At 48.7% G+C, this 13,834-nt stretch overlaps 1 protein-coding gene across 1 annotated transcript in view; it reads left to right on the top strand.

The window, feature by feature from the left end:
• The first annotated feature begins 21 nt into the window (after positions 1 to 21).
• Positions 22 to 13,834, top strand: part of NOL9 (nucleolar protein 9) — a 31,763-nt gene continuing 17,950 nt past the window's right edge. The window contains exons 1-5 of the mRNA XM_025382263.1: positions 22 to 439; positions 4,550 to 4,769; positions 5,964 to 6,091; positions 11,577 to 11,712; positions 11,835 to 11,931. Of these exons, the coding sequence (XP_025238048.1) occupies positions 50 to 439; positions 4,550 to 4,769; positions 5,964 to 6,091; positions 11,577 to 11,712; positions 11,835 to 11,931 (971 nt within the window). The 5' untranslated portion in view covers positions 22 to 49. The remainder of the gene's footprint in view (positions 440 to 4,549; positions 4,770 to 5,963; positions 6,092 to 11,576; positions 11,713 to 11,834; positions 11,932 to 13,834) is intronic.

The following is a 13,834-nucleotide window of genomic DNA, read 5'->3' as shown; positions in this document are numbered from 1 at the left end:
GCGACGGGATCTCGCGAAATTATCGCGCGGTAGGGGCCCAGTATCCAGCATGGCGGACTCGGGGTTGCTGCTAAAGCGGGGTTCCTGCCGTTCCACTTGGCTGCGGGCCCGCAAGGCCCGGCCTCAGCTCATCCTCAGCCGCCGGCCCCGCCGCCGGCTCGGGACCCTGCGCTGGTGCGGTCGGCGGCGCCTACGGCGGCGATTACTGCAAGCCCAGGCGGCCGGCGTGGACTGGAGGGAGGGAGCCCGTCAGGTGTCGCGCGCGGCGGCAGCCGGGAGACCCAAGACCGCGACCCCCAGCCCGATCCCTAGCCCGACCCCGGCCTCCGAACCCGAATCCGAATTCGAATCCGCCTCGAGTTGCCGCCGGCCTCTCCTTATCCCGCCGGTGCGGCCAGTGGGCCCGGGCCGTGCGTTACTGCTGCTGCCGGTTGAGCAGGTAGGTGGGGGACGCCGGCAGGAGTCCCCGAAGGCAGGGGGGCTGGAGAGGCAGCCCCAGGAGAGCTGCAGGGTAGGAGAGGACCGTAGTCCCCCGGGCCTCTTCTCTGGCTGTCAGTCGGATTCAAGTCCATCTTCTTGGTGCTGGCAACTAGGCTCTCCTAAGCAGCAGAGTAACAGGTACCCTGCTAAGGGGTCCCTAGGCCTTAAGAGCTAAAGGGACTTTATTTATATTTTATTTTATTTTATTTTATTTTATTTATTATTTTATTTTATTTATTTTATTTTATTTTATTTTATTTTATTTTAAGACAGTCTCACTCTGTTCCCCAGATTGGAGTGCAGTGGCGCGATCTCGGCTCACTGCAGCCTCCGCCCCCCGTCTCAAGTGCTTCTCGTGCCTCAGCCTCCTGAGTAGCTAGGACTACAGGAGTGCGCCACCTCGCCCGGCTAATTTTTGTATTTTTATTTGTATTTTCTTTGAGACGGAGTTTCACTCTTGTCGCCCAGGCTGGAGTGTAGTGGCGTAGTCTCAGCTCACTGCAACCTCTGCCTCCAGAGTTCAAGTGATTGTCCCGCCTCAGCCTCCCAAGTAGCTGGAATTACAGGTGCTCGCCACCACGCCCAGCTAATCTTTGGATTTTTTTTTTTTTTTTTTTGATACGGAGTCTCGCTCTGTCGCCCTGGCTGGAGTGCAGTGGCCGGATCTCAGCTCACTGCAAGCTCCGCCTCCCGGGTTTATGCCATTCTCCTGCCTCAGCCTCCTGAGTAGCTGGGACTACAGGCACCTGCCACCTCGACCGGCTAGTTTTTTGTATTTTTTAGTAGAGACGGGGTTTCACCGTGTTCGCCAGGATGGTCTCAATCTCCTGACCTCGTGATCCGCCCGTCTCGGCCTCCCAAAGTGCTGGGATTACAGGCTTGAGCCACCGCGCCCGGCCAATTTTCCTATTTTTAATAGAGACGGAGTTTCACCCTGTTGGTCAGGCTCATCTCGAACTCCTGACCTCAGGTGATCCACCTCCTAAAGTGCTGGGATTACAGGCGTGAGCCACTGCCCCCGGTCTAATTTTTGTATTTTTAGTAGAGATGAGATTTCTCCATGTTGGCCAGGCTGACCTCAAGTGACCCACCCGCCTCGGCCTCCGAAGTGCTGGGCTTACAGGCGGGAACCGCGTTGCCCGGCCCTGAAAGGGATTTTTTTTTTTTTTTTTTTTTTTTTTTTTGAGACGTAGTCTTGCTTTGACGCCAGACTGGAATGCAGTGGTGCAATCTCTGGGCTCACTGCAACCTCCACATCCCGGGTTGAAGCAATTCCCCTGGCTCAGTCTCCCGAATAGCTGGGACTACAGGCGCGTGCCACCTCACCCGGCTATATTTTTGTATTTTTAGTAGAGATGGGGTTTCACCATGTTAGCCAGGATAGTCTCGATCTCCTGACCTTGTGATCCACCGGCCTCAGCCTCCCAAAGTGCTGAGATTACAGGTGTGAACCACTGCACCTGGAACCCTGAAAGGGATCTTAATAGTTAAAAAAAAAAGGATTGCAGTTACTGAGAGCTCAGAAATTCCAGGATTTAAGGGTTCTAAGTGTTTTAGGCTTTGAACCCATTTAAACATCCAGCTCTCTTATGGAGTAGTTGCCCCTATCTCTAAGTATGTTTACAGATGAAGAGACTGAGGTTGGGTAACTTACACAGTAGAGGGAGAGCTAGGAGTCAAACTCAGGCAGCCTGATTCTTAACATGGACGCCATTTCTGGGAGATTCCCTGTCTAATGCTGGAGGGAAGACAGAACCCAGGAAGTTCTGGAAGAGACTTGGCAAGCTGTGGGTCTTTAAAAGGACAGAGTGGTAGAGTCTGTCTGAACCAGGAGCAGAGAGCCGAGTTCACAGTCACCATGCTCTCTCTGTAGCTGCCATGGGGTATGATCTAAGGTTAAAAACATAAAGTATGGGCCGGGCACGGTGGCTCACACCTGTAATCGCAGCACTTTGGGAGGCTGAAGCTGGCAGATCACCTGAGGTCAGAAGTTTGGGACCAGCCTGACCAACATGGTGAAACCTCATCTCTACTAAAAGTACAAAAATTAGCTGAGTGTGATGGCACACTCCTGTAATCCCAGCTACTCTAGAAAGAAAGGAAGAAAGGAAGGGCCGGGCGCGGTGGCTCACGCTTGTAATGCCAGCACTTTGGGAGGCCGAGGCAGACCAGGCTGGTCTCAAAATCCTGACCTCAGGTGATCCGCCCACCTAGGCCTCTCAAAGTGCTGAGATTACAGGCATGAGCCACTGTGCCCAGCTCTCTCTTTTCCTTTTCCTTTCTTTCCTTCCTTTTCCCCTCTCTCCCTCCCCCTCCTTCCTTTCTTTTCCCCTCCCTCCCTCTCTCCTTCCTCTCACTCTGCCACCCAGGCTGGAGTGCAGTGGTGCAATCTCGGCTCACTGCAAGCTCCGCCTCCTGGGTTCACGCCATTCTTCTGCCTCAGCCTCCCTAGTAGCTGGGACTACAGGCGCCCGCCACCACACCTGGCCAATTGTTTTTTTTTTTGTTGTTTGTTTGTTTGTTTGTTTGTTTTGAGACGGAGTCTCGCTCTGCCACCCAGGCTGGAGTGCAGTGGCCAGATCTCAGCTCACTGCAAGCTCCGCCTCCCGGGTTCACGCCATTCTCCTGCCTCAGCCTCCCGAGTAGCTGGAACTACAGGCGCCCGCCATCTCGCCCGGCTAGTTTTTTGTATTTTTTAGTAGAGACGGGGTTTCACCGTGTTCGCCAGGATGGTCTTGATCTCCTGACCTCGTGATCCACCTGTCTCGGCCTCCCAAAGTGCTGGGATTACAGGCTTGAGCCACCGTGCCCGGCCCTGTATTTTTTTTTTAATAGCGATGGAGTTTCACCGTGTTAGCCAGGATGGTCTCGATCTCCTGACATTGTGATCCGCTCGCCTCAGCCTCCCAAATGCTGGGATTACAGACGTGAGCCACTATGCCCGGCCAATATTTGATTTTCTGTACCTGAATGAGTTTGCTGAGGATAACGGCTTCTAGCTCCATCCATGTCCCTGCAAAGGACGTGATCTCATTCCTTTTTATGACTGCAGCCTTTTAAAATTTTTTATTTTATTTAATTTTTATTTATTTATTTATTTATTTTTGAGACAGTATCACTGTCACCCAGGCTGCAGTGTACCGGCATAATCTTAGCTCACTGCAACCTTTGCCTCTGGGTTCAAGTGATTCTCATGCCTCACCCTCTGGAGTAGCTGGGATTACAGGCACATGCCCAGCTAATTTTTGTAGTTTTAGTAGAGATGGTGGCAGTGGGAGTGGGGTGCTGGGGGATTTGCCATGTTGTCCAGGCTGGTCTCAAACTCCTGGCCTCAAGTGATCCCCACACTTCCTTCTCCCAGAGTTCCGGGGTTACTGGCGTGAGCCACCGTGCCTGGCCCAATATTTATTACTGATGGAGTGGAGTGGTGTAATTATGGCTCACTGCAGCCTCTACCTCCGAGACTCAAGCAGTCCACCCATCTCAGCCTCCCAACTAACTAGGACCACAGATGCATGCCACTGCACCCTGCTAATTTTTAAATGTTTTGTAAACAGAGGTCTCTGTTGCCCAGGCTGATCTTGAGCTCCTGGGCTCAAGTGATCCTCCTGCCTCAGCTTCACGAGTGTGAGCCACTGTGCCTGGCCTTACCTGCCTTTTAATGTGTGAATAGCAAGTTAAGATTTTAGAATCTGGCCAGGTGCGGTGGCTCATGCCTGTAATCCCAGCACTTTGGGAGGCCGAGGCTGGTGGATCACCTGAGGTCGGGAGTTCGAGACCAGCCTGACCAACATGGAGAAACCCTGTCTCTACTAAAAATACAAAATTAGCCGAGCATGGTGGCACATGTGTGTAATCCCAGCTACTCGCAGGAGAATTACTTGAACCTGGGAGGCGGAAGTTGCAGTGAGCCGAGATAGCGCCGTTGCACTCCAGCCTGGGCAACAAGAGTGAAACTCTGTCTCAAAAAAAAAAAAAAAGAAAAAAGAAAAAAAAAGATTTTAGAATATTTCAGTCATTAGTGACAGGATGTATAATGTTTGTTCTTTCTGTTTTCTTTCCATGCTAGGGTTTTACTTTCAGTGGCATCTGCCGTGTGACCTGCCTCTATGGCCAGGTGCAGGTATTTGGTTTTACCATCAGCCAAGGCCAGCCTGCCCGAGACATCTTCTCTGTGTATACTCACTCTTGCTTGAGTATCCATGCACTTCATTACTCGTTGCCTGAGAAAAGCAAGAAAGAACTCAAAAGGGAAGCCCGGAATTTGCTCAAATCTCATCTTAACCTTGGTAATGAAAAGAACTGGGTAATTTACTGAGGGCCTACTGTGCTAATGCTAATTAATAATTTTTAGGGCTGAGCACAGTGGCTCACGTCTGTAATCCCAGCACTTTGGGAGGCTGACGTGGGCGGATCACGAGGTTAGATCGAGACCATCCTGGCTAACACAGTGAAACCCTGTCTCTACTAAAAATACAAAAAAAAATTAGCCAAGCGTAGTGGTGGGCGCCTGTAGCCCCAGCTACTCAGGAGGCTGAGGCAGGAGAATGGCGTGAACCTGGGAGGCGGAGCTTGCAGTGAGTGGAGATCGCGCCACTGCACTCCAGCCTGGGCGACAGAGTAAGACTCCTTTTCAAAATAAATAAATAAATAAATAAAAATAAAAATAAAAATGCAAAAAATTAGCCGGGCATGGTGGTGGGAGGCTGAGACAGGAGAATGGTGTGAACCTGGGAGGCGGAGCTTGTAGTAAGCCAAGATCGGGCCACTGCCCTGCAGCCTGGGTGACAGAGCGAGACTCTTTGTCTCAAAAAAATTTTTTTAGATGCTTACTATGGTCTAGACAGTGTGCCAAGGACTTTGCTATATGTATATAAACCCTTACAAGGGTCCTGAAAGTGAAAGTACTATTGTTATCACCATTTTACTGACAAGAAAAATTGTTCAAGGCCACAAAATTATTATTTTTTTTTTGTTTTTTTTTTTTTGTTTTTTTTTGAGACGGAGTCTTGCTCTGTCGCCCAGGCTGGAGTGCTGTGGCCGGATCTCAGCTCACTGCAAGCTCCGCCTCCCGGGTTCCCGCCATTCTCCTGCCTCAGCCTCCCGAGTAGCTGGGACTACAGGCGCCCGCCACTTCGCCCGGCTAGTTTTTTGTATTTTTTAGTAGAGACGGGGTTTCACCGTGTTAGCCAGGATGGTCTCGATCTCCTGACCTCGTGATCCGCCCGTCTCGGCCTCCCAAAGTGCTGGGATTACAGGCTTGAGCCACCGCGCCCGGCGTCACAAAATTATTATGTGGCAAACCTGGATTGACTTCTCCCCCCAGGTGTGTTCTTAGTATGCAGTATGGCCCCCTGAAAAAGGCTCTCAACCACAATTCCTACTCCTAAAGTTTATAGTTTAGCCGAGGAGATGGCATTCCTAAAGGGTGTGGAACGTAATTAAGTTAGTGCTTCTAAGGTGGTTTCTTTTTCTCTTTACAGATGACAGGCGTTGGTCGATGCAGAATTTTTCTCTTCAGTGTTCCATTGTGTTGCTAGAACATCTGAAAACTGCGTCTGTAAACTTCATAACCAGCTATCCAGGTTCATCCTACATTTTTGTGCAAGAGGTAGAACCCGTTTTTATTCAGAGATTTGCTAATTACTTGCACCAAAACAGTGATATTAAATGGCTATGTAGGATGTTGTCTTGGAAGAGCAGTTTGTCCATATAGTGCTCTCGGTTCTACCGAATGTAATACATGTATACAGAAAATAGTATAGAAAGGTATATTGTGAAAAATGTTCATCCTCCCCTCCTCAGTTTCATTCCTCAGCCAGCATTTTATATCGTAGTTGGTTATGTGCTTTTTGGGTTTTTATTAACACCATGCTCCAGCCCTGCTTTTTTGGTTTTGTTTGTTTGTTTGTTTGTTTGTTTTTGAGCCTGAGTCTCTGTCACTCAGGCTGGATTGTAGTGGTGTAACCTCAACCTCACTGCAACCCCCGCTTCCCAGGGTCAAGCGATTCTCCTACCTCAGCCTCTTAAGTAGCTGGGATTACAGGCGCCTGCCACCATGCCCGGCTAATTTTTTTTTCTTGTTTTTTGTTTTTTGTTTTGAGATGGAGTCTCACTCTGTCACCAGGCCGGAGTACAGTGGTGCAATGTCGGCTCACTGCAACCTCCGCCTCCTGGGTTCAAGTGATTTTCCTGCCTCAGCCTCCCGAGTAGCTGGGACCACAGGTGCATGCCACCATGCCCGGCTAATTTTTGTATTTTTTAGTACAGACAGAGTTTCACCATGTTGGTCAGTCTGGTCTGAAATTCCTGACCTCAGGTGATCCACCCACCTCTGCTTTGCCTCCCAAAGTGCTGGGATTATAGGTGTGAGCCACCACGCCTGGCCTTTTTTGGGATTTTTAATGGTTGTCTTTATATCTCTGTTTATTAATTTGAGATAATAAAAATTTTCTCTAAACTATGAATGAGTAGTTTAAATGTACTTATATTTTCTTTTACCTCTTTCCTTACCTCTAATTTTTAACAAGTCGTAATTTTTATTACTCAAAAAGGCTTCATTTTTTATTTAGCTTTCTGACTCTGTGTTTGTGCCTTCAACACTTTTACAATAATGTTCTCCTCCTCGAGAAGGAAAGCACGCTTGATCCTGTCTTGAACACATTTAGCACACATGGAACCACCGTAGGCTCTGCTGACATGTTTTTTGTTTTGGACAATCTCATAAGAACTTTAGATCTTGGCCGGGTGCGGTGACTCATGCCTGTAATCCCAGCACTTTGGGAGGCCGAAGTGGGCAGATCACTTCAGGTCAGGAGTTGAAGACCAGCCTGGCCAACATGGTGAAACCCCATCTCTAGTAAAAATACAAAAAATTAGCTGGGCGTGGGGCACGCGCCTGTAATCTCAGCTACTCCAGAGGCTGAGGCAGGAGAATCGCTGGAACCTGGGAGACGGAGGTTGCAATGAGCGGAGATTGCACCACTGCACTCCAGCCTGGGAGACAGAGTGAGAATCCGTCTAAAAAAAAAATAACTTTAGGTCTCATGGCATGGACCCCTCGAAGCCTGCCTGGGCCCACGCCAATGCAGATTTTGGTGTTTTCCCAACCTTCTTGTTACAGAGACAAACAGTTTTATTACTAGGGGTTCAGGAGGCTCTTAACAAAACGAGGCTGTGTTATAGGAAGCCTAGCATGGTGTATTGTAGGAACCCTATCACGGTGTATTGTAGGAATCCTAGCACGGTGTATTGTAGGAAGCCTAGCACGGTGTATTGTAGGAAGCCTAGCACGGTGTATTGTAGGAAGCCTATCATGGCGTATTGTAGGAAGCTAGCATGGTGTATTGTAGGAACCCTATCACAGTGTATTGTAGGAAGCCTATGACAGTATATTGTAGGAACCCTATCATGGTGTATTGTAGGAAGCCTAGCACGGTGTATTGTTGGAAGCCTAGCATGGTGTATTGTTGGAAGCCTATGATGGTGTATTGTAGGAACCCTATCGTGGTGTATTGTAGGAACCCTATCGTGGTGTATTGTAGGAACCCTATCACGGTGTATTGTAGGAACCCTATCACGGTGTATTGTAGGAACCCTATCACGGTGTATTGTAGGAAGCCTATCACGGTGTATTGTAGGAAGCCTATGATGGTGTATTGTAGGAAGCCTATCACGGTGTATTGTAGGAAGCCTATCACGGTGTATTGTAGGAAAGCCTATGATGCTGTGTCAAATGCTGGACCATTCTTACTTCCTGTAGACAACGTCCCTAGAAGAGAGCTTTTATTTGTATTTTTGAGATAAAGTCTCTGTTGCCCAGGCTGGAGTGCAGTGGCAAGATCTCAGCTCACTGCAGCCTCAACCTTTCCAGGCTCAGGTGATCCTCCCACCAGAGCCTCACAGTAGCTGGGATTACAGGTACATGCCATGACTCCCGACTAATTTTTGTAGTTTTTGTAGAGACAGGATTTTGCCTTGTTGCCCAGGCTGGTCACGAGCTCTTGGACCCAAGCAATCCACCTGCCTCCAAAAGTGCTGAGATTACAGGTGTGAGCCGCCGTGTCCGGCCTCATCTCTAAATTTTTGCTGGCCATATTATTCATTTCCTTAAGTTCTTTTTTTTTCGTTTCCTTAAGTTCTATTACTATAATTGTCTCCCATGGGCCAGTAGGTGGAGTCTAATCTGCAGGATTGGCAGACAGACTGGATATGTGAGGGGTGAGGAAGAATCAAGGAATCACAGCAGGTTTTTGGCTTAACCACTGAGGTGCATGTAGTTGCCATTAACTGGGATGGGGTCACTGCAGGAGGAGTGGGTTTCGATTTGTTAACCTTGAGATGCCTGGTAGATATCCAGCTAGACATGTCAAGTGGGCAGTTGAATGTATGAGTCTGGAGTTCAGGGAAGAGTTTGGAGGTGGAAATATGGGAGCCTTCAGCAGAGAAGATACCCAGGCCACCAGATGCAATAATAATGCCTATGGAGTTGAATAGATAGAAACAAGACGGTTCCAGCTCTGAGCCCTAGGGCACTCCAAGAAGAGGTCCAGGCAAAGATGAGGGAGCAGCAGATAGTCATTGGTTTTAGTGGAAAACCCAGTGTGTGATGTCCTGTGGGTCAGGAAGTCTTTAAATGAGACTTAACAGCAGTGATAAATGCTGCTGGTGGTCAGGTGAGACCTGAGAAAGCGCTGGCTGTAGAGGCCGGGAAGTAGCCTGATTGGAATGGGGTCAAGAGCCTGGGCGGAGAGGGATTGACGGGTTTAGTAGTAAAGTATTTTGCTTTGGTAGAAGTTAGCTGTAAAGGGAAGGAAAGAAATGAAGCAGTAGTTGGAGGGGTAAGTATGATCAGGAGAGTTTTGTAATTTTGTTAAGATGGATGAAAAAAACATGCTGGAACATGGCAGATGGGAATGATCCAGAGGAGAGGGGAGGTAACCATGCAGCAGAGAGAGGAGAGGCTGCCGGAACTATGTCTGTAAGTTGGCCACTAGGGATGGTTCCGGTTCTGGCATCATGTGGCCTTAGGAGCACAGCCAGGTCATTCATAGTGGCTGGAGGAAGTCCCTAGGAGAGGGCCAGAGGAAGTGGAAGTTGTCCTTTGATTATTTCCTGCTGCACTGGGAAATGGAACCAAGGTCATTACCGTGTGGGAAGCAGATAGATACGAGGTGGGTGTGGGGAGTTTGAAGTGAAAGGAGAGAGGAAATGAGAGCCGGACAGTGAACGGGCTGTTGTGGTTGCCTGTTAGTCCACTGCAGAGTCCAGTAGCTGGACCAGGACTGCAGAAGAAGAGATGGAATTGCCTGTTCTCAAGCCTTTCTTACTGAAAGTGAATGTTCCAGATGCCATTGGGCAGCGACATTCTTTTTACATTTATTTTCAGCTTTATCTGTTTTTTTCTGGGACTTCACCACCACTCTTCATATTTCTTATGCTCTTTCTTGGATACTTTTCTCCCTATCCCACCCTCTGGATGTGTCAGTAGATTCTGGAGTTGTTTTTTCACTTAAGGAAGATAGTAAACTTGATTATCTAATTTTATTAGGTGTTCTTGTTTTGCCCTCAGTGATTGATAATTACACATAGTGTAGAATGGTTGGTTCAGAAGACTTTTTTCTCAAATTGTTGAAGGCCTTGTTCTATTGTTTTCTAGGATCCAGCATTACCAATATGAAGCCTCACACTAGGCTGCTTCTCTTTTTTATTTTATTTTATTTTTTATTTTTTAATTTTTTATTTATTTATTTATTTTTTTTGAGACGGAGTCTTGCTTGTTGCCCAGGCTGGAGTGCAGTGGCCGGATCTCAGCTCACTGTAAGCTCCCGGGTTCACGCCATTCTCCTGCCTCAGCCTCCCGAGTAGCTGGGACTACAGGCGCCCGCCACCTTGCCCAGCTAGTTTTTTTTTGTATTTTTTAGTAGAGACGGGGTTTCACCGTGTTAGCCAGGATGGTCTCGATCTCCTGACCTCGTGATCCACCTGTCTCGGCCTCCCAAAGTGCTGGGATTACAGGCTTGAGCCACCGTATTTTTTATTTTTTTTGAGACACAGACACAGTCTCGCTCTATCGCCCAGGCTGGAGTGCAGTGCCACAATCTTGACCCACTGCAACCTCCACCTCCTGAGTTCAGACAATTCTTGTGCTTCAGCCTCCCAAGTAGCTGGGATTACATGCATGCACCACTGCACCCAGCCTGCTTCACATTTCTTTATGATGTCTTTTTTTTTTTTTTTTTGAGACAGAGTTTCACTCTTGTTGCCCAGGCTGGAGTGCAATGGTGCGATCTCAGCTCACTGCAACCTCCGCCTCCCAGGTTCAAGCAATTCTCCTGCCTCAGCCTCCCGGGTAGCTGGGATTACAGGAATGTGCCACCATGTCAGGCTAATTTTATATTTTTAGTAGAGACAGGGTTTCTCCATGTTGAGGCTGGTCTCGAACTCCTGACCTCAGGTGATCTGCCCGTGTCGGCCTCCCAAAGTGGTGGGATTACAGGTGTGAGCCACCGCGCCCAGCCTATGATGTCTTTATTCTGTGTTGATGAATTGCAAGAGGATGTGCTCATGGAGGGGGTCCCTTCCTTCATCCTCTTCTGTGGTGAGCTGGTTCCAACTGAGCCTTACCTGCCTCAGCAAGGGTCTGCTCTTCCTTTCCTTGGGCTGCTTTTCCAGTCCTGTACTTCACAGACCTGTGTTCTCCCTCCTTTCAACTCTTTGCATACGTTCTATGTGTTTCTGCTTTATGTTTTCAGAGGTTGCCTTGACTTAACTCTACATCACTCACCTGGTCTAGAGCCAGGGCCCCTTGCTGAATGCTTCCTGTGCAGTCATGTCTTACCAGGCATTCTCTTTTTCTCTGGAGTCTGCTGTGGAGGCAGTGGCAGCTTGGGAGAAAGCAGAAACGGAAAACAGACGTGGATAACTTCAGGAATAGAGTTGGCAACGCTTGTTGATGGGCTGGATTTTGGGGCAGGAGACAAAGGGAGGAAACAATTTATCTTCTCTGGCTCATAACTGGGTGAGGCTTGTTTAATTTAGTACTGAAGAAAAAACTATGCATTTTTTCACCTTAAAGTTTAAATTGTTGATTTCAGAGTCCAACTCCCCAGATTAAACCTGAATATTTAGCCTTGAGGTCTGTTGGCATCAGAAAAGAGAAAAAAAGGAAAGGCCTTCAGTTAACCGAGAGTACCCTTTCAGCCCTGGAAGAGTTAGTCAGTGTTTCCTGTGGTGAGTAATACACACTGATCACCCTGAGTGTCTGTCCACCAAACCCCCAGATGATTATTAGTCATAATTCAAGTCCAAGGAAGATGGCTAATTCTAGCGATCAATGTTTGTTTCCCCTTCAGAAGAAGTAGATGGCTGCCCTGTCATTCTGGTTTGTGGATCCCAGGATGTTGGAAAGTCAACATTTAATAGATACCTGATTAACCAGTTGTTAAATAGGTAAGAGTGCTTTTCTTATGGCTTTGACACATTGCTAGGTTTTTGGCATTAAGTGGGATTTTTGATTTGGATGGAGTGCTTCTTGGCTTCTAGCTAGAGATTACATACAGTTCTAAAGCTGCCCAGCTAAAGCATCTGGTCCTCACTGCCCTCTGCTTTGCAGCGTATGACAATGCTCTAGCGTGGGCTGACTACCTTGCCTGCAGGTGAACTTCCAAGAGGAGACACTTGGTCTCAGAGTCTGTATTCATAAGTTCTGGTATATGTGTGTGGTTTGGTTTGTTTTTTTTTTCAGGCAGGGTCTCCCTCAGGCTGGAGTGCAATGGCACAATCATACCTCATAGTCTTGAACTCCTGGGCTCAAGCGCGATCCTCCCACCTCAGCCTCCTAAGCAGCTGGGACTCAGCCATGGGCCACCATGCCTGGCTAATTTTCTTTTTTTTTTTTTTTTGAGACGGAGTCTCGCTCTGTAGCCCAGGCTGGAGTGCAGTGGCCGGATCTCAGCTCACTGCAAGCTCCGCCTCCCGGGTTCACGCCATTCTCCAGCCTCAGCCTCCCGAGTAGCTGGGACTACAGGCGCCCGCCACCTCGCCCGGCTATTTTTTGTATTTCTTAGTAGAGACGGGGTTTCACCATGTTAGCCAGGATGGTCTCGATCTCCTGACCTCGTGATCCGCCCATCTCGGCCTCCCAAAGTGCTGGGATTACAGGCTTGAGCCACCGCGCCCGGCCTAATTTTCTTATTTTAATTTTTTTTGTAGGGATGAGGTCTTGCTGTGTTGCCCAGTCTGGTCTTGAACTCCTGGGAATTTCCTTTTTTTTTTTTTTTTTTTTGAGACGGAGTCTCGCTCTGTCGCCCAGGCTGGAGTGCAGTGGCCGGATCTCAGCTCACAGCAAGCTCCGCCTCCCGGGTTTACGCCATTTTCCTGCCTCAGCCTCCCGAGTAGCTGGGACTACAGGCGCCCGCCACCTCGCCCGGCTATTTTTTTTGTATTTTTTAGTAGAGACGGGGTTTCACCGTGTTAGCCAGGATGGTCTCGATCTCCTGACCTCATGATCTGCCCGTCTCGGCCTCCCAAAGTGCTGGGATTACAGGCTTGAGTCACCGTGCCCGGCCTTTTTTTTTTTTTTGAGATGGAGTCTCGCTCTGTCGCCCAGGCTGGAGTGCAGTAGCGCAATCTCGGCTCACTGCAAGCCCCACCTCCCGGGTTCACACCATTCTCCTGCCTCAACCTCCCGAGTAGCTGGGACTACAGGCGCCCACCACCACACCTGGCTAATTTTTTGTATTTTTAGTAGAGACAGGGTTTCCCCGTGTTAGCCAGGATGATCTCTATCTCCTGACCTCGTGATCCGCCCATCTCGGACTCCCAAAGTGCTGGGATTACAGGAGTGAGCCACCGCGCCCAGCTGGAATTTTCTTTTAATTTTTTTTTTTTTTTTTTTTTTTGAGACCAGGTCTGACTGTGTTGCCCAGCCAAAAGTATAGTGGAATGAACACAGCTTGCTGCAGCCTTAACGTCTAGGTTCAAGCAGTCGTCCCACTTTAGTCTACCAAGTATCTGGGACCATAGTAGAGCACCACCACACCTGGCTAGTTGTTTGTTTGTTTGTTTGTTTGTTTGTTTTTGAGACAGAGTTTCGCTCTTGTCGCTCAGGCTGGAGTGCGGTGGCACGATCTCAGCTCACTGCAAGCTCCGCCTCCCAGGTTCATGCCATTTTCCTGCCTCAGCCTCCTGAGTAGCTGGGACTACAGGAGCCTGCCACCATGTCCGGCTAATTTTCTTTTGTATTTTTAGTAGAGACTGGATTTCACCGTGTTAGCCAGGATGGTCTCGATCTCCTGACCTCGTGATCCGCCCGCCTCGGCCTCCCAAAGTGCTGGGATTACAGGCGTGAGCC

Source organism: Theropithecus gelada, chromosome 1 (assembly GCF_003255815.1).
Source record: "Theropithecus gelada isolate Dixy chromosome 1, Tgel_1.0, whole genome shotgun sequence".
Classification (NCBI taxonomy): Eukaryota; Metazoa; Chordata; class Mammalia; order Primates; family Cercopithecidae; genus Theropithecus; species Theropithecus gelada.
The sequence above is the reverse complement of the archived record's forward strand: the minus strand, read 5'-3'. Positions and strand labels throughout refer to the sequence as shown.